Source organism: Bubalus bubalis, chromosome 3 (genome assembly GCF_019923935.1).
Source record: "Bubalus bubalis isolate 160015118507 breed Murrah chromosome 3, NDDB_SH_1, whole genome shotgun sequence".
NCBI lineage: Eukaryota > Metazoa > Chordata > Mammalia > Artiodactyla > Bovidae > Bubalus > Bubalus bubalis.
In genome coordinates, this window is record NC_059159.1 from 123,012,241 (window position 1) to 123,032,104 (window position 19,864).

The 19,864-nt window shown below is 50.6% G+C and overlaps 1 protein-coding gene across 4 annotated transcripts in view; it reads right to left on the reverse strand.

The window, feature by feature from the left end:
• Positions 1-17,684, reverse strand: part of PAX5 (paired box 5) — a 182,793-nt gene extending 165,109 nt beyond the window's left edge. Inside the window, exons 1-2 of one of the 4 annotated variants that reach the window (XM_025281736.3) lie at positions 17,347-17,684; positions 3,531-3,696 (exon numbers count right to left, since the gene is read on the reverse strand). In XM_025281736.3, the coding sequence (XP_025137521.1) occupies positions 3,531-3,696; positions 17,347-17,392 (212 nt within the window). In that variant the 5' untranslated portion in view covers positions 17,393-17,684. Of the gene's footprint in view, positions 1-3,530; positions 3,697-9,454; positions 10,625-17,346 lie in introns of those variants that run through there. The other 3 variants (XM_006063498.4, XM_044940045.2, XM_025281737.3) reach the window with 3 other exon arrangements.
• Positions 17,685-19,864: the final 2,180 nt, after the last annotated feature.

The following is a 19,864-nucleotide window of genomic DNA, read 5'->3' on the forward strand; positions in this document are numbered from 1 at the left end:
ACAGGTTTTTAGAAATATCCAAGAAAATACTTTTTTTTGCCAGAAGTCTAAAAAGTATCTAAATCACAGCACACAGCAATCTTGGCAGATTCAGCAGATCCTTTCAATTTTACAACGAAAATTATCTGTTACTACAACACAGCATCTCATTATTCAGGCGCAGTGCCTTAAAGTTTACAGAGTCTTCCTCGATTTATCTTGATTCTCACAGTCCTGAGAGGCCAGCAAGATTTTATGTAATCAAAGGGAAAACCGATGATCAGAAGATTAAATCCTTGCCCAACCCCCTTGTGGAACTTAGAAACAGTCCCAGGCTTTCAAACCTGACTCTGAATCCAGTTCTCTTCCCACTAGAACAAGCTGCTGCTTTAGTTATAAAAATTAATTGACACTAGTACTAATAATAAAGATCCCTTGAAATTACAGACAGCTCTACTGTTTACCAGCCATTTTCATGTGCATGTCTCTTATTCACTCCATCTATAGTCACAGAGGGTCTGTTAGGACACACACTGTCTTGCGATGGGGGTTCTGACACATAGAACACCCCGTGCTCAAAATATGTTAGCCCAATGGGACTGCAAAATCCATGCAGAAACTCTGAGAGGGTGGCAGGATGTAGCCCTCACCACCCCCAGTACTCACCCCGCTTGCATGGCTGGGGGTTGCAGTGCCCAGGACTCTCTCTCCATCCCATTTGAGCACTGCCAACCGTACAAGTCTATGATCCTGACACAGGAGGTCTTCCTTTTGTCTGACGCATAGTCCAGGCACTTAGAAGCCAGCCCTGACACTCCAGAAAACCCCAACTGGCAACTGTGTCAAGTGAGGATCTGACTACCCTTTCATCTCAATAACCACCCTTTCACCTCAGCAAAACAGCCACACAGGACTTATACACAACAAGACGAACAATAGCCACTAACCCACAGCGTGGTTTGGTGCAAGGAGCATTAGTTTGAGAGTAAAGAGGTGTAGATGCCAGTCAGTGGCTCTGATACTAATTCGCAGTGTGACCCCGATCAACTCACTTAGCCTCTCTGGACCTCAGTTATCCCATTTGTATAATAAGGGGAGGATGTTTGCCTGGCCTGCCTTGCAGTGCCGTCATGAAGACAGAAATGCAGAGTGGTTAAGAAAAAGCTTTGCAAAACAGAAAGAGCATGTGTTGTGGATTAAAATCCGCTGAGTGTTTATTACTATGTAACATACCACCCAATTCCAACTGGCATGAACCTCCCAGCCAGGCTTCAGTGAAAGAAGACAACAGCCCAGCTTTCTGGATGGATTTAAATGGGTCTCACATGCCACTGGGCTCTCCCTCTTGAGCCCCTCCAGAGCCTTGAGCTCTGTGGACTGAATGCCATACTCCTGGCAGACCGCCACCTTCTTGAGATGACTCGGACTGCCCCAGGGACCCTGCCTGCCTCGCCACGCAGCCTCTGAAAACCACGGCCACCACACACCACACGCTCTCCACAATCTGTCACCCCGTGTGTGCCCATCAAATTCTTCAGTGACCGAAAAATTTAAAAAAAAAAATCAGTGGATGGAACAAGCCCAGTTCAGAAATTCCCAGTCACACTGTTTTAGGGCTGAACTTCTTTCTTAAAAGGCAGTTCTAATTAGAGTGACATTTTGTCCACTGTGGTTCTTAGTTATGAAAATAATGAGCTATGAAATTCCAATTTATTGTTGACAACTTAAACGGCCAGGCACCGGAGCGGCGCATAACTTCCGAGTGCCACTCTACCTAGTGACAAATCTATTCCGGGCCGCGGGAGGCTGCCGGCTGGGCCTGGGAGGGCCCCTGTGTCCTTCAGTCCCCCAAGGAAGATGTGGAGGGCTCCTGGGCACCAGAACATGAGGACCCGGCATCTGGATGTCCCCTCTGAGAAGGGCTCAGCATCTTGCTCTGAGAAGATTCCAAATAGCAAGCAAAATGTCGGCTCAGCAAAGACATCTCAGCAAAAACAAAGAAAGGGCCTCCTTTCTCTCTCTCTCCACCTCTGTACAATGAGAAGGCTTCCCAGGAAGACATCGAAGATCCCTCGGCCCTCCAAGTCTGATGCTGAAATGCTCTGAGATATCGTTCTCCTTTCTCTTTCTATCTTCTTTATTTCTCTTTCTGTTTCTCTCTTTTTGAATCAATCCATTTCTTTTCTGTTTCTTTTCTTTCTCTTTTCTCTATCTCTCTCTCCTCTAGTTGTTTTTTTTTTTTTTTTCCTTTCCATTTTCATTCTCATCCTGTTGCCTAAAATCACTTTCTAACAAGAATACCATGCGCACAGCCTCCATGGCTGGGATGAACTGGTATGGTTGGGAGCATGAGGAATAAACAGGGGGATATGGTCTCTAAAGGTGCTGCCAGACCCCCTGGCCCTGAAACTTCTCTTGGCCTCCAGCAAGTCTTCTCAAGTTTAAAAACTGTTATGCCCTCCATCCAAGAGAATGTCTTAAATTCCAGGAGGTGGGAAAGAGTAAGCAGAAAGTCACAATCGCACTGACATACTTCAAAATATTTATTTTCCACTCAGCCATCTGTCCTCAAACTATAACACAAGCTACAGGCCAAAGGCTGTTTTCTGACCTGCAAGAGAAATCCTGAGAAAGTACTGACAGCTAAACCCAAGAATGTTCCTGACTGCCAGGGCAGACCTATAACAACTTCACTTGCCTGGAAACATACTTGCCACTTTGGTTTTGGGGTGCAGCGAGATGCAGACAGTCTCAGAATTCTTAAGGCCTCTTCCCAGCCTGAGTGCTGATTGGCTGGAAGCATCTGAGTCACTCATTTTGCCCTCTACAATTTGTCTCCTCATCTCAAAACAAGCTTTCTTGGACCATCTCACCCAAGAAAATAAACAGGTGTGTTAAGAGGCTACAGAGCCCTTTGGGAGAATTGGCATTGTTGGTATTTTTCTTGCAGCAAATTGCAGGGTCAAGTGGCAACTTTCAACTGTCTAATTTGAGAGTTGGTGTTTGTTTGTTTGTTTCCTCTCTAAATTTCATATATATTTAGGATGCCTGTCGCTATCAAGGAAACAAAACATATAGAAGGAAAACACTGCAGCCCAAAATAATAAGCTAGATGATAACCCAGAACTGAAAATGACAGCTGACTTTTAAAAATGGAATGTGCTTTTTGAAAACATTAAAATGAAACATTGAAATCTGGTTATGTGATTTTATAACTTGTGGATTTTCCACCCAGCCCTGCTCAGGCACCAAATATAGATAGGGGAATTCCCAAGAACCTCTTATTCCTGGGTTCTTAGGAATAATTCACCAGGCTTTCAGAAAACATGTTACCCCTTCTAACTGAGACAACCCATTCTGCAACAAAGGTTTCCTGGGGTTACTTTGAATTGAATGGCCTCAAAAGGGCTCTGCAAAGTCCAAAGTACTGTGCATGTGGAAGAAGCGCCACCATGATTCTCACTATGACACTACCACATTGGACAGCTGCTGGGTCATGTTTTAGGTTATTATTTGAAAAATCAAGGGAAGCCTGAAGCTCCTGCCTTTACCTGCCAAGAATTTTGCTGACACAACCATGGCTGACTCGAAGCTGCCTGGAGATGTCACAGGGCCTGACGCCTTGATGAGCAAGTTCCACTATCCTTTGGCGGACTACATCCGGGAGTGGCCGTCCATTCACAAAAACCCCCCCAAGCTGATTCACTCCTCCATGTCCTGAAACAGATCAGAAATAAAAGGCAAGGGAAAGGGTGGTTAGAACCAGTCACGAAGGAAAAGAAGTGCCGCTTTGAGGACCCACAGTCCCTCTGATCAGAAATGGCAGCGGGCTGGCTATCTTGAGCCTGGGGTCTGATCGCACAGGCTACATGAACACCTCAGATTGCTTTTTGAAATTAACCTTAGCCTTTGTCCTTCTTCAGCCAGTCAATTGGGCTATGATGATAAACATCCTCATACTGTGTTTCGTTTAGTTGCTAGCATTTTCTTTGTAATTTTTTTAAACAATGGAATATATGAAGACCTCAATCTGTACTTGGGACAGAACTTATTATTATACACGATGCGGAGGTCTAAGATAGATCCTAGGGAGAAAATACATTTAAAAATACATAAAACATAAAGAGATTTTTTTTTTTTAAATAAAACTCTTTCCCTTTTAACAGATATCTCTAAAAGTGAAAAGGATTACTTTAATAAACCTAGATCTCAGGGACAGGGGAATGTTTTTTAAATCAGCAATCTGATTCAAGAGCTAAGGATTAAAAAAAAAAAATTTTTTTTAATACTATCTGCAGATTGCCCAGACAAAACCAAACCACTGCCTTGATAAAAATCCTTTCTTTAAGAAGGTGAGGCTCATACCTCAATCAAGATGGCAAAAAAATAAAAAAAGTAAGGCTGACATGCAGACTTGACCACTGTACCCTCTCAGAGCACACAAAAGAAATAGGTCAAAGGATCACATTTCACTCCACTGTATCAGAATTTGTTATAAAGGAGTTTCCCTGGAATTTTTGGAGTGTTTTGTAATTGACAAGCAGCTTTATGTTGGTTCAGGGAAAATAAAGAAGCCGGAGGAGGGGAGGCTTCTGAGTCCCAGGTTGTACAAGGGTTCTGGGATGGACTTTAAGTAAAAAGAGTCTGGGAAAGTATCTCCTCCACCCAATAAGCTCCATTCTTGTAAAAACATCAAGGTTCATCTGGATGGAAACAGAGATCCAAGTAAATGAAGAGCCAAACCAGTAAACACGGAGTGATCCAGTGTAGCAACATCATCAACCTTGTAGCTGTTAATCAGCCACTAACTGACATCATTGAGGACTGTCAAAAGCCAGAAGCTAAGTCCAAGAATTTCCAATGCTGCTGACAGCTCAGAGACCAAGAAGAGGAAATCTCCTAACCTGGGACTTTGCAGGGACTGGGTTGTACCAGGGAAGCCAGGGCATCTCAGAGGTCACACACACACACACACACACACACACACACAAATATACTCCAACACATAAAATAGCCACCTCATCTCAGCTATTCCCCACTGAACTACTATCCAGGTTCATGAACAATATCTGAAATAGAGGACAAAACTACCCATAACATAACCTATTTCCTAAAAACTGCCAAAGCTATTCACTGAATTGTCCCATTAGAGTCCAAATTGAACATTTCCCCAAATTTTCAAACTCAGGCTGATTTCATGGGGGGGAGGGATTTTTTTATAGATAACAGTACTTAATTCGAGTTCTAAGCTGAATTTCTCTCTGATTTTCAAAATGAGCTTTAATCAGTTTAGATTGTTCTAAAACACTCCAGACATCAGAAAAAGGAAAACCATCCTGAACAGAATTTTACAGTTAGGAACACAACTGCATAGTTCACCTAAAACAGAAAGACTACAGCCACCCTTGGTCAAGGGTCTTAAGAAAGCTTTGTTCTGGGGTTGGGAGCACCTAATAAAAAAGGGTTATATGGATCTTTCAATAACAGGCTGGATTTAAGAAGCAAGTAAATTAAAAACTGAGAGGACAAAAAGAAAGCTAAAAGCACCTAGCACACTTTTGAGACAATCTATTAGTCCAGGCACCGGGGGCATCTGCAATGGCTTGTTCCCTATACTACTGGCAATTTAAATTTTCTGCCCAAAACATGGTAGCAATCTTTGGAGGATTTAAATTCCGAAAACAGTTCTGCAGGACATTTGTGATCTTTGGAGACCATTTGTATCATGGGGAAAAACCCAAGGATGAGACACTCTAGGTGATAGCAAGTCCCCACACCCTCTAGTCTTGACCACAAAGGTCAGGCTACAAATGCTCTTGTAGATTCTGATCCTTGTATCCACAGCTGACACCAGACCCAGAATAACCTGGAGACCCCCTGCATCCCTCAACTTCCTAGAAAGGCTCCCAAAAACTCTAGGCCCTCTATGCCTCTGAGAGAACATGTCAAGGGGGGTGGGTTGGTAAATTAAAAGTGTCATCTGAGTAGGCAATGTCTCTCATTTACTCCAAGATTGGAAAGAAGCAAAATCAGAAACCCGAGAGAAGGGAGGCAAGAGGATGGAGAAAGAAACCAGAAAAAGTGGTGTGAGGGCAAGTGTACAAACAGCAGAGACTCGATGAGATGAGACAGGAAGGAGAGTGCCTGGAAGGGAAGCTCAGGTTAGAAATGAGGAGAAGGAGAAAAAGGAATGGATTGGCCGGAATGGGGCAAAGAGGGGGTGGGGGGAAGGTGAATGTAGTGTATACAGTGGGAGGCAAGATGAGAGAAGAGAAAATGGAGGAAGCCCAACAAGGGGGTATTTGGAAGAAAAAGGGACATCTGTGGAGGGGGGACCTTTGTTTTCTGGGACCCCAGCTCCCACTCTGCACTTCCTCAGAGAAGCCAAGTCCCAGCCTCTACTTCCGACAGACTGGAGTACAGTGAGGGTTCATCACGTGGGAGGTGCTGGGGGGTAGATACAGACTCAGCTACACTTTTTAGGACCAAGTAGAATTTTCAGAGAGATACCGACTGACACAGAGACAGATGCAATAAATCAAGGCAAAGACCAGGAAACTGACACGCAAATACAAGAGAATCACAGCCCTGCCCCCACAGGGCACATAGAGCAGGGTTTGGAGGAGGGGAGGGCAGGGGGGAAGGGATGAATACCAGATGCCCTTGGGACTTTTGTGGCTCTGGTCTGGAAGGGGCTGGCCTCCACAGATGCTCCTCAGGCCCTGATAAGAACATGCTACCCACCAGGGTCCCCCCTGTCCACACCCACAACGACCATGTCTGGGCATAGGGTCTTGGGGAAAGGGTCTGTGCTGACTCAATGGTAGATTGAACTCCAGGATCCACAGGGTCATTGAAATTCCTCCTATTAATATCAGAGAGGATAATTAAGGGGACACACAAACATGCAAACAGGAACACAGGAAAGGGCAGGAATGAAATCTTACTGGACTCTCGAACTGATAGGTGCTGGCACACATGGACGGTAGGGCCATGGATACAGACATAGTTAAATTAGACAGACAGTGCCTTGCAATTATGTGTAGCCATCCAGGTGGCCACTGCCTACTCTCTGGAATTTGAGTCCCTCTCTTCCCCTTTCGTGAATCCTCAAAAGACTGCCTCCAGCACTGTCCCTGGGAATTTCCTGTCAGTCCTTTTGTCTCTCTGACCTCAGTATCGTTCTCTGTAAAATGGATGTAGCCGAAAGTTTAGAAGACAGTTGGTTAGGAGACTGGCTATAAAAGTGCTTTGTAACTGGTAACCATAGCTGGGGGTGGGGACAAAAAACTCAGAAGCCCACACCCTAGCAGTGCATGCCCCTCCCCCTATACCAGCTATCCGCAGAAGCCAGCCAGCTTCAGTGGGCGAGAGGGGAAAGGAGTTGGGGTGGTAAGAAACTGACCAGAGTCAGGAAGAAAGACAAGTAGGTCTGAACCCTACTTACCAGGCAACCTCTCAGGATCTACTACGCACCCCTCCACTCAAACTAAAAAAAAAAACTGGGGCTCGAAAGTGGAGCCTATATTATGGAAACAAATAGCTTTGGAAATCAGGACCAAGGGCACTTTCAGAGAAGACAGCTCTGGAAGCTAAGCGGGCTGGGGCCCAGCCCCCACCGTGCTGCAGGGAAAATTGAAAATGGGAGGAGGGAGCACTTCCGAAGGAATGGGCAGATGAGAGCCCTGAGGAGGAGGGATAGAGAGGGGCATTAGCGGTTGGCTAACCCACACCTAGAAGAAGCTACCTTCTTCACCCCCATGCACGGCCTTGAGACCACCAGGTCTTGATGCTATCTGTCCGAGCGCCTGGGCACAACCTCTGGGCAGCCAGGCTCTGTGCAGAAGGGAAGAGTAGATTCCCACAGGCAACGATAGAAGCGCAAGAGCAGCCCTCCCCATTTTGTCCTCAAATCGCTCCTTGACCGAGCTAAAGGCTTGGTCACCTCTCAGAGTATTGACAGAAACTCCTTTGCTTTTCTGGCTCAGTCTGCGAGATCAGAGCTTCCCCAGAGCCCGGCTAAGTCTGTACAGGAGACGGCTGCTGGGGGCGCTGGGGTCACCACGGACTGGAAACCGTTTTGGCATAGGCCCCAAACGGTGAGGAGTCATTTAGGCTGGGATCTGAGCTAGCGGCTTCTCTTAGAAAATCTCCCCACGGCTTTGGTGGATGACCTCGGACTCGGGAAATTGGACACAAAGAGAAACTGACTTGCCCGTAGCCAGTCCCCACAGCCTAGATCAGCATTTCCCTGCCTATCAGGCCATTCGGCCTCCGGGGCAGGAACGGACATCTTCACCGGGAAGCTCGCCTTCTCTCCAGCCGGGTCTCGGCTGCCTTTGTTAAACAGGGGACCTAAGGCTAGATAAGCAGGATCCGGAGCTGTGTGAAGGATCCCGGCGCGGAAGCAACTCCATGCCCTGCGGCCCGTGGGGGCCGGAGCTGGGCACCCGGCTGATGCTGCCGAAGCCTGGCGCCTTGCTCCCAGCTCCGCAGCAGCTCTGAAGGAAAATACGATTCGTTCCACTTGGAATTTCCTCGAAATTTCCGAATCTAATCCGGCGTTAACTCACCGTGAGAGAAGCGCTCATCTCACAGGAGGCTGTGCTAATAGGTGAACTGCAGATCCCGACGGGTCAGGCAGCGGCTGGCCTCGCCTGCGCCCAAAATGACCCTTCCCCGTCTCCTACACACGCGGTGTCTTTCAGAAGACGAGGGCGCCTGAATGGTGACTAATTGGCTTCTTCTTCTATTTTGTTTTGTTTTGTTTTGTTTTGTTTTTTGTTTTTAAGGGGAGAAGCCATCATGAGGCAAGCGTCCTGCACAGAAGGACTTTATAGTGTCTTTAAGGGTCTCTGCATGAACTGGCGGCTTCTAAGCAGAAGCTCAGCTCAGGGTCCGCTACTTCGTTGATTTTTCAAATCCCACTCCTCAACTCCAGAATGCCTTTGGAGCTCTGGACATGGTGTTCTCGCTTAGCTCGCAACCTCTTCCTCCAGACATACAAGCCCAGAGGCACTGCTGGGGCCCCACTTTCCCTCCAAGCCCCAGTCTTGATCAGCCCTATGGGTGAAAAAGGCGCCATCGGGTGTAGGGTGCAGGGCGCTGAGACTCAGACTGACCTCTCCCTACAGCTTCATGCCCTCCAACTGGCCCGGCCCAAAGCTCTATCCAGGTCTGAGTCCCGATTCTCCCAGCACACTGCGATGTTGCTGCCTGAGCCCCGGAAAAGATGCAACTGGCTGCGTACACCACCGATTGCTGGAGGCGGGATTCCCGGTGCCAGGTGCTCCTGGCCGGGTCGACCAGGCGCTTTGCTCCACATCCCCTGCCTGGGAGCCTTGCACTTTACAAACTTGACAGCGCGGCCACAGAAGTCCTGGGTCCTCCCATCCTTAGTACCTGCCCCGCGGTCTGGAACCACCAACCCCATCCCGGCGGGAGAGTGAGAGAAGCGAGCTCGCCGCCTACTTACTATGCATGGATGCAAACGGGTCGTGCTTACAGTGTATTTCCATCGGGGCGCTCCAGACTGCAGGCCGGCCCACGCTGCCGCCTCCCGGCGCCAAGGGGCTGCCCAGCGAGGCTACGGAGCCGCGCCGCCAGGCCGGGAACTGTGCGAGCTGGGTTCAGAAAACACTGCTGGAGCTTCGGAGCCTCTCTCAGAACCGCTCTGCCGGAGATCGCCGAGAGCTGCGCCTAGAGGCGGGAAACGGCGCTAGTGCAGTCCGGCCCGGAGCTGTGCACCCAACTCCCGGTGGCTTCCCTCCCGGGCTGGCTCAAGCGGCGGCTCCGCACCCGGCCCGGGGTAGCTACGGCTAAAGCACTCGCAGCTTCGGAGGCATAGTTCAGGGGCCGGCCTCCGGGACCGCCTGGAGCCCCCCCGCCCGGCCGCCGGTAGGAGCGGCTCTAAGGAGGCCTGTGGGACACACAGCCCTTGACTTCACTCGGGGGGCAGCGAGGCCCGCGGGCGGCCAGGCTGGTTCCGCGGCTTCGCGGCCTCTGGAGTCTCTCCTCGATCCCTCTGTCTCCACCGGATCCTTTCTCTCTCTGCTGCGTTGAGTCTCTGGGCTCGGACGTGCCGCTTCAGCTTCTCTCCTCTCGGCTCTCCGACGTCTCGGACCAAGTTGCAAAGAACTTCCTCTCTGGCGGCGCTAGGGTCCGGGCGGGTCCTGAGACGCTTACGCCACTGACGTTGGAGCCAAGACTCCGGAGTCCCCGGGAGCCTGCAGCCCTCACACCCTGGGACCCAACGCTTTCAAAGTTCCCGCGGGCCCGGCTGCTCCCTCATCGCCGGGACCACGAATAGGGACAACAGCAACAGTCTCGTCCTCGTCGGAGTATTTGTCTCGCACCCACCAACTCTTCGAGCTTCCGCCGCTTTCTCTCGGGGAGGAGGGGGGGTCTGGTTCGAACGTCTTTCAGTTGCCTCTTCCGGGACGGCCTCCGCGCCTACCCCAGGCGTAGAGCGAGGGACAGAGAAGAGACCGAGAGGTCCCCTAGACCAAAGCCGCCGGGACTGCCGGTGCTGAGACGCAGCCTCTGTCGGCTTTGACTGCCAGCGCTGCTGCCACCACCGCCGCCTTCGGCGCTAGCCCTCCGCCTGCTCGGCGCGCAGAGTGCGCCACCGCGCCGCCCCGGAGCCGCTTTCAGGACCCGCTGCGTGTGGACAGCGCCGCCCGGGGCTCAGCCTCCCTGCGGGCGGGGGCGGGGCGGGGGCTAATCTGCCAATCACGCTTCATCAAACCAATCAGAGCAGTGGCAGCCGGCTCTGACCCGAGACACCATCCCATTGGCTGAGCAACCGGCGGGCTCCGCCTGATTAGCCGATACCTGGGCAATGGGAGAGAATGGAGGGCGGGGCCCAGGCGGCGGCGCCACGTTCATTGACAAACGCGCGGGGCGAAGGCCTAGCGGAGTGCAAATTGGTGGAAGGGGACGGGGATCCACACAGCGCCAGGAGAGTCCCGCAGCAGATCCGGAGGGAGCCTGACCTCCCAGCCGCAGCACTGGGACCCTAAAATGCCCTGAGGGATTGAGAGCAGCCTAGGCGAGGATGGCGAGTGGGGAGTGTGGTTGGGGAAACAGTCTCCAGAAAACACGCGCGCGTGCACAAACACACACACACAACGGATGTCGGAGGAAAACAAGGAGCTCAGTAGAGATCCATATTTCAATCTAAGCACCATCAGACTTGCAATGGAGACGTAGCTTGTGCACATCTGCTCCGCTCTGACCTCAGTTTCCTCGTCTGTAAAATAGGAGAGTTGTCCTGCTGCTGCTGCTGCTAAGTCGCTTCAGTCGTGTCCGACTCTGTGCGACCCCATAGACGCCAGCCCACCAGGCTCCCCTGTCCCTGGGATTCTCCAGGCAAGAACACTGGAGTGGGTTGCCATTTCCCTCTCCTACCTAGTTTTTAATGAAGGCTCTCTTTCCAGTGGAAATATTTCATAATTTTATCAAGCGCCAACTAAGCTGACGCTGCTGCCTCATCGTCCACCCTCCTCCCCTGCTCTAACTGAAGAACTCTCAATTCTGAGCTAACCATAGACAGAGACATGAGGTTGGGGGAACATCTCACAATCCTTTAAAGTTAGTAACCAGGATGCTCCTTTTCGGGGGAGGGGGGTGTCCATCTGGGGCTTTGGACAACGTTGTCCAAGCACTGAGCCCCGAGTCCCTCTTTCCAGCCTCAGACAGGAGTTGCCAGATGCTTTGGGGGCTAATGATGCGCCCAGCTGAAGACTTCTGTCTGCACGGGCAAATCTGCCTCCGCAGCAAGACCTGAATAAACCCTGTCCCGTCCAGTGCTAATGAGAGTCTCTGAAGCGGGTGGGTGGGCGAATAGGCGTATTCAGTCTGCAAGGGCCATGCAGAGGCGCGCTAAGCGTGTTATTATGCTGTAGCTTTCAGTTGTCGAGAAAACCCGACTTTTCCTCTCCTGGGGAAGTGCTTGTCGTTTTTAAGACAAAAATGGGTGGATTTCTAGCAGACCTTTTTTGGTCCAGAAAGGCAAGGTTTTTGACCAGCAAGAATCAGTTTCCCAGGAGTTGTGAGGCCCTGGGACCACAGGCAAAGGAACTGGACTTTGAAATGGAAGCATGTGATAGCCATTCTTCACTCAGGAGGCAACAGTTCTGTGTGTGCCTACGTTTGCTGGCACCCAGAACAGGAAGAGTAACTGAAGACTCCCCTTGCCCAGCAGCTCGTGGAAGTTGATCCAAGACCCACTATTTCAAATTCACAAGCAATGATCTTCTAATATTACACATAAATCCACCAAAACAAAGGCTCTGAGATGTCTGCTCTGGATCTGGACTTGTAAGGAAGACAGAGCACCAGTTGACCCTGGGAGGACTCCAGGACATTCTTTACTTCAGTTACCCTTCTCTCTGCTGTTGCTGCTAAGTCACTTCAGTTGTGTCCAACTCTGTGTGACCCCATAGACAGCAGCCCACCAGGCTCCCCCGTCCCTGGGATTCTCCAGGCAAGAACACTGGAGTGGGTTGCCATTTCCTTCTCCAATGCATGAAAGTGAAAAGTGAAAGTGAAGTCGCTCAGTTGTGTCTGACTCTTCACAACCCCATGGACTGCAGCCTACCAGGCTCCTCCATCCATGGGGTTTTCTAGGCAAGAGTACTGGAGTGGGGTGCCATCACCCTTCTCTCTACCTCTGTCCAATTTCTCACACTCAGAACCAGATCAGCCCTCAGAACCACCTTCTGTTCCTGTCCCAGATCCAGCTGCTCCTGAAGGGTAGATAAGTTTCCAGCAGTGACACCGTCCCCAACCCCTCCAGGGCACAGCTGCAGAAAACAGACCCAGGAAATCCTCTGGGAGCCCAAGAGGCTGCTGTAGGCACTGGGGTGGGGCAACATTATCTCTTCTTTGTCTGGAACCCAGCCTGTCCTGATCTTCCACCACACCCTCCTCGCCTAGGAGCTGGAAGATCAAAACTACACAGAGAAACCAGGATTGAGTTAGGGTTCCCGAGTTCACTCCACCCGGTGGCGCTTGATGGATCAAAAGTGGACTAAGAATTCAATACGGCAGTTCTTGCCGCGCCCCACCACCCCCCCCACCAGAGAGGTGGGAGTATGGGAACGTCCCGAGGGAAGCAGTCAGAGACACCTCCACCTCCAGCTCTGCTCTAGTTCAGGCCTAGAAACTCAGATTCTAAAGTCTTACAGCTCAAAGGGCCGTGAGGCTATGTCTTCCCCATTTTATAGATATGAAACCTGAGGCCAAGACAAGAGGCTACTTGTCCAAGGTCACATAGCATGTCCAGGATAGAGGAAAGGCTGTGAACCAGAAACCTCTTTCTCAGAAGGGTTTCTCCAGAGCCACTCTTGGCATGTGAAGAGTTGTTTTTTGAGGGGGCAGGGGGTGGTGGAGGAGGAGGGAACCCAGATAGGATATGTCAATACAAACTGGTTTTCCTTCTGATACCAGTGCAGCTTGGACTGAATCTCCTCCCAAAGCACTGCCAGGGTTGAATAGAACCACATATTAATATATTACTCAAACAGGAATGGGTTAGATTTCCATTTTGCACAGAAGGCTTTCGGGCTTCTAGACGGTGTTGGGCAACCTAACCTGGGCTGCAAAAGCAGCCCACTTTCCACCTTGTGGTGCACAGCGGAGAGGGCGTGTACCTCCAGATAGATTATTCACAGCCGCCTGAGTGGGCCAGCATCCCCGATCTTCTAACACCAAGAGGCACCATCAGATATCCTGGCCACCTAACCCAGCCTTATAGTCCACCAAATGGTGGCCCAGAAAAGTTACTTGACTATCCTGGGATAAGACAGCAATTCGAGCACCGCTCCTTAGTCCTGCCTCCAACAGCTTTCCCAGCTCACAAGTCTGGGTCTAGGAGAGACAAGTTATCAGGGAGCTGGTCTCTAAGCTGCTGTGCTGAATGCGGTAGGGCGTTGCTGTATGCAACGGCCTTGTGGTTTCATTCCCCAGGCATGACTTAGGGCCAGGCCCTATACTAAGCGAAGGAGGCAGGAGATGGGGAAAGGAAAACTTCCAGAAAGAAATTTAATTTGTGTAAATCGAATTGCCTTTGAAAGTTTTGCTATTGAAAGAAAGCCCATTCAGAAAAATGTTTGAGAAACCACCTTCAGAGGAACATCCACCTCAGTCTCCATACACAAACCTGACTGTACCGGAACACTCTTCCTCCCCGCTTCTCTTCTGCTTTCTCCTGGGCCACCCAGTTGTGCCTGTGGGTTGGGGCTGCTATAGCACTCACTGGGCCTAAGATTGACTCCTGCGGCCCAAGTCCAGCCCATCTCCCTGTTCCTATTTTGGGTAAAGCGAGGCCTACAGGGCTCATATTGGTTGCTCAATTCCAGAAAGCCAGAGATGCCTGAGCAATGCTATCCTAACTTGGTGGGTCCCTTCTAATCCTCATTTTAAAAGCATCAAAGAGAGAAAGCAACTGACCCTAAGTTACACAGCAAGTTGGTTCAGAGCCATTTCCTGCATGATTCCTTTCTCCTGGATCAGAGGTCTACTCTGCCTGGCCCAAGTCTGTTTGTAAGAATGGTTGAAGTGGGAGAAAAAGGGGAGAATTTAATCATATTTTTCAAAAACTGTGTAAAGTGCCTTTGTCAGGTTTTGTTATCATTACCACCATACCTCAAAGGCCAAGAATTCTGGGACTACCTTTATTTATCCCAAAGGTGCTTCCTGCTCAGCTTCCTCGTGTGTCTGAAAAGAATCCCTGAGATGAGACCTTTCAAGGTTCTGAAAGATGAAGATCCATGGGTAGAGGGTATTATCCCACCAGGTTCATTCCAGAGCTAGGGGAATTGATGCCAAGGTCCACGAATGCAGTGTTCAGCCTACCCTGCTCTCCCTGGTCTTGGGATTCTTTAACCTCCATCTCAGCTAACTTGCCTAATTGTCATTTTTCTCCATGGGGGTGGGGGGGGGGTGCCCCGTGGGGCTCTATTGCCTTTTCAAGCAAGAATAAGAGGTTTAAGGGCGGAAGAATTATCTTCCAGTCCTACTCCTTCCATACTTCCTTCTGTGTGATCTCAAATAAGTCCCTGCCCCTTTCTGGACCTCAGTTTTCCCTTTTTTGGTACACAAGGAATAGGCTACACAAGAATATGCCTAAGTGGCTCCTTGTTCAGGTAGGATTTCACCAGATCTTGGACTTAAGCTAGAAGACCAGATATGCCTTCCCCATTGTTCAGATGGGGAAAGTGAGGTTGAGTGAAGGCATGGAATACAGTTCTGAAGGACGTAAAGGGCCATCAAGCGACCCATAAAAAGCCTTGAAGTTGGGAGGAGGAGACACCCAAGCAAAAATCCCCAAACTAGACCTGGACGCCCCCAACCTGGGCAGTTTCTCAGCTATCTTTTATTCCCCACCCGTGCTGCGGGCCAGAGCAGACAGGCGCAAGTATAGTGTTACCTGAGATACCATCCTTTCCCAGGGAGGGCCCTCATCCAACCGAAAGGTGAAGAGGGGCGTGGCTCTCCAGATTTTTAAACTGGCCAGGCCTGCGGTCCCCAGCCCCACCCAGGCCTGTCTTGAAGAAGAAGGAAATGCTTTATTGATTAAACGATTATTCAGGCGATTGAACTAATCAAAGAGCCCATCGACCGCCATGAATTACAGTCTTTGTAGACAGCTTGTCTAGAGAGGCAGCCAGGCCAGCCACGCAGACCCTCTCGAGCATCCTCTCAGGCTTTTGACCCACTCCCAACACATGCACACCCCCTAGTCCCCACTGCAGATGCTTCTGGAGTCTCACCTACTAAGGGAGTAGTGGGGAGAGTTGGGGTGGAGCAAAGGGGGTTTCCAGGTTCCCTTTCCTGTGCCATCACCCTGGGGAACCTTCTTCATTTCCCTGCCTCTTAGATTTCTGCCCTCACTTCTCTTCAGTCATGATTTTGGAAACACATATGAGCCTAGGGAATTGTCCTGGGTTTCTAGATACAAGTTCACCCCCCCACCTCCCTCCTTTTTGACCCGTACTTAGGGAAGGTGGAGGTAGGGACTCGCAGAAGCACAGGGATATGGGGAATGGAGTTCTGTCAGGGCCAGAAGTGTGTTTGGATGGGGGTTTAGCACTTTTGGCCTAATGAGTGAAAGAGGCACCCATACCTGGCTTTTACCTCAGGGCAGACAGGAGCTTCCTGCAGCCTGCCACCTCCTCTCCGACATAAACACCCACTGCTACCCACTGCCTGGAACTGTGGGAGGCACACCAGACTCTGTGCTAGAAAGGCCTGCCTGTGTGTATACAGGTTCAGAGCTGGATGCCCCAGTTAGACACACAGGTCCACCTACTTTCACTCTTTTCCTGGCACCCACAAGATAAAACCTGAGCATGTGTGTGTGCATGCGGGCATGCACACACAAACCCCAGTGTCAGAGGCTCATCTAGGTAAGAGTTAAGGCAGGCTGGGGATCCCTAGAAAAGTCACAACTAGCTTATAAATAGGCTGCCTCCTCTCATCTGCCAGGGTTGTGCCTGCAACAGAAGGCCCTTTTGTATGGTAGGCTCAATAGTACCTAAAGAGTGAAGCAGCGTACCCCACACATTGAAGGGCTGCACACCTCTACTCCTGTTCTCACAACAGAACGGAACCTGAGCCTGACTGATGGTAGGCTTAGTACAACAGACCCCCACAGGTCCCAGATCTATCTTTGTGTCTAGAGGCAGGCACTTTTGTATACATTGGTATATACCCAGTGAACAGCGGCTGACATCCAAAAATGGAGGGGTCAGTGTAACCATCTTATTCTCACTTCCAGAATCACTTGAATTGTGACAGGTGAACACAGACCCTCAAAGGAGTAGATGTACAGACACTCAGCAAAATTTTACACATATATAGCCACACACAGACATACATTTTGGATAGTCAAAAGAACAGTACCCAGGAACAGCAACTCATAAACAAATACCAACAGATTCATGAATATAAATACACACACACACATGCACATAGATTCTTCAACACATACACTTCCTCTACATACATATATATGTACATATATATATATATATATATATATAAAATGACACACAAATTGTCATTGTCACTCAGGCACATTCTGAGCCCCTATGTAAACACAGACCCAAACTTTCAGACCCCCTGATAAACATCCACATGAAAATTCAGAAACAGAAAAACACACTCAAACTCACAAACACTTGAACTGAATCAGAAGTGTGTGAACAGATTGTTGAAGAGAAACGTGCCGCAGACAGACGCGCAGTCAAAATCCTTGCGAAAATGAGGCGTACCCCCTCCCCCAGGGCCGAAGTGTTTGAGGACCAGCGCCCCGCTGGGTCTCTTGAGTTAGCAAGCCTAGAGCGCGTATCGCGGTCCTACCTGTCCTGCCGGTCCGAGGAGTCGGGTAATTTTTCTCTAAATCCATTTTGATTTTTCAGAACTTGATGTAATGGACAGGGAAAAAAAGTTTCCACTTTTTTGTGCTTTTTTTTTTTTTTTTTTTTTTTGGTGTCAGGGGCCGCTCACAGGTCGGAATAATTCAAGCCTTCCGCTCCCCCGCCGAGCTGGGGTAGCTGATCACTGAGCTGAAACTAAACGTTTTAGGTGGAAAAAAAGCGTCCGAAGGCACCGTGAAATGATTAAGGAACTAAAGAGCTTCTCGCCATGTGAGATCATGTCCTGTTCTCGCCAACATCACAAGATGTCCCCAGACACGCCGCGCCCCCAGCGTGCCGCCCCGCACTGCAGGCCCCGAACTGGGAAAGGGTGTCCGTGCTCTTCGGCCCTGCCTGCTCAGCGGGCCAGACGGGGCGGGCCGGGTGCAGCCGGAGCAATGCAGGAGGCCGGGAGAGCAGCAGTACCGCCGCCGTGCCGCCCTGGACTTTTATAGGGGGTTGGTGGGGGAGGGAAGGAAGGCTTCAACAGAGCCGGGCGCTAGCCTGCACTCTAACTGCAAGAAGCCGACCATAGGCGAGTCGGGAGCCCTGGCATCGCGGCCGCGACTTCTACAAATCTCTGAGTCTGGGTGTCGTGGCCCTCTGTTCGGTGCGCGAGGCCGGTGACCCCTTTAGGTGCAAACCCCGCCATGTAAGAGAGTTCAGGCCACGTCTTTGTTTTTTACGAAATTAGCCACTTTCCCAAGCAGGTGCAATTTGGAAAGGCTTTAGAGGCAAGCAGTGTTGCCAGGCATAGAGAGGCGTTCCAGTTTCCTCAGAGTCACCCCTAGGGCGGCGCCCGCCCCCCAGAGTTCTCAGCCACTTCATCCCCACCCAATCTGCAGCTGTAATACTATTGCTGAGTCTAGGGCAGAGCCAGAACCCCCAAAACACCCCAGTACACACCCTGTCCCATCCTGGACGGGAGCACAGACGGTAAGCTGTGAAATGTTGGAGATAAAATCCGGGCCTCCTCTTGGGAGAACCGGCGCTGAGCAGAACCAACTCAGCAGGTCCTGAGGGTTGTCGGGAGTTCCGGACACCTTACCCCGGCCCATAAGTGGAATCCCCTTGCCCTCCAGCCCCGAGCCGTTGCGGTGTCCCGGAGCCCCAAGACTTGATTTCAGGGGGGACATCAGCCAGAGAGACCGGGCAGAGGTTTGGCATGTTCAGCCCGCTCTCTTCGGCCCGGGCTCAAGACTTCCCTCCCCTTTCTAGTCCCAAGTCCCGAGTCCAGCTGCTTGGCTTGGCCACTGGAAGCCCGTGGGGCCCCGCTGCGGGGTGGTCGCAGGGGCAAGGTTCTCTGAGGGCGGGGGAGAGATCCTCAGGAGGACTCTTGGCCCGCCGGACAATGCAGTTTCCAAAAGTGAGTCGTCCTCAGAGAGAGTGTTGTTTGTTTTTTGGAGGGGGTGGTCACGAGGATGGGCCGCAACCTAGGGGGAAGAGCCCGGAGCTTGAGAAAAGGGGGGCGGGGGGCGCGGGAACCGGACATCACTTATCCACTGAGCCGATTTCGCCACAATCGGAAACGTGGCTGTGGATTCCCCGGCGGCCCCCTCCCCCACCCCCATCCCCCAAGTAGTCTGCGCAGTCCCCCTGCGCCGCCTCTTCCTGCAGCCTACGGGTACGGGTCGCTGCCCCAGAGACTAGATTTTTGGGCACCTCCGAGCGCTGGACTCTCCCTCGGCAACCGGGCCCAGGCCCTGCTTCCCGCCCTCTCGCCTAGCCCGCGCCCGGAGGCTGAGCCGGGGAGGAGCGGCCTTCTGCGCCTAGAGATCTAAAGCCCTCCCGGAATTGACATCTCACCCTGGGCTGGGCACGGGAGTTGTTTGGGTGGTTGTTGTTTTTCTATTTATAAGGTTTGTTTTGGTTTTGTTTGTTTTCTTTTTATTATCTGAGAGTCTTTTGTTGCTGGTGTTTTGCGTGTTGGTTTTTTGTGGATTTCATTTTACCGGGTTTTGCGCTGTGAATCTTGGTCTTTGGGGTGGGTTTTGTTTTCTGTCTTGTGTTTTGATTTTTGTGTGCGTATTGTACTTTGTCCTTGTAGGCTGTCATTGTGTGTCGTTTGAAAGGCTGTTCATTCTGCGCGGTGTTTTGATTTTTTTTATTTTGAACTAGTGGGTGTCGTTTGTGTGTTCTGCGTTAGGTGAATTTCGTGTTTGTATGTGTTTCGTTTTCTTCGATTTTGATTTTGTTTTTATGTGCAGTGCGTTTAATGAAGGTTTTGGCTTATGTTTTCGTATGTTGGCTTCAGTTTTTGTGTTTGTGGGATGCTTTGGTGAGTGTTGCGTGTGTGTTTAGCTTTGTGGGGGGGTTTGGATTAGGGAGGGGACACTGGTCAGTACTTGATTCCTGTCCTCATCCAGGAAGGGCAGAGGATTAAGCCAAGCACCAAGAGCCTTGGATTCGTGGTGCTCGGAAATACCTGACCCCAGCACCACCGCGCTGTACTCTGAGCGCTC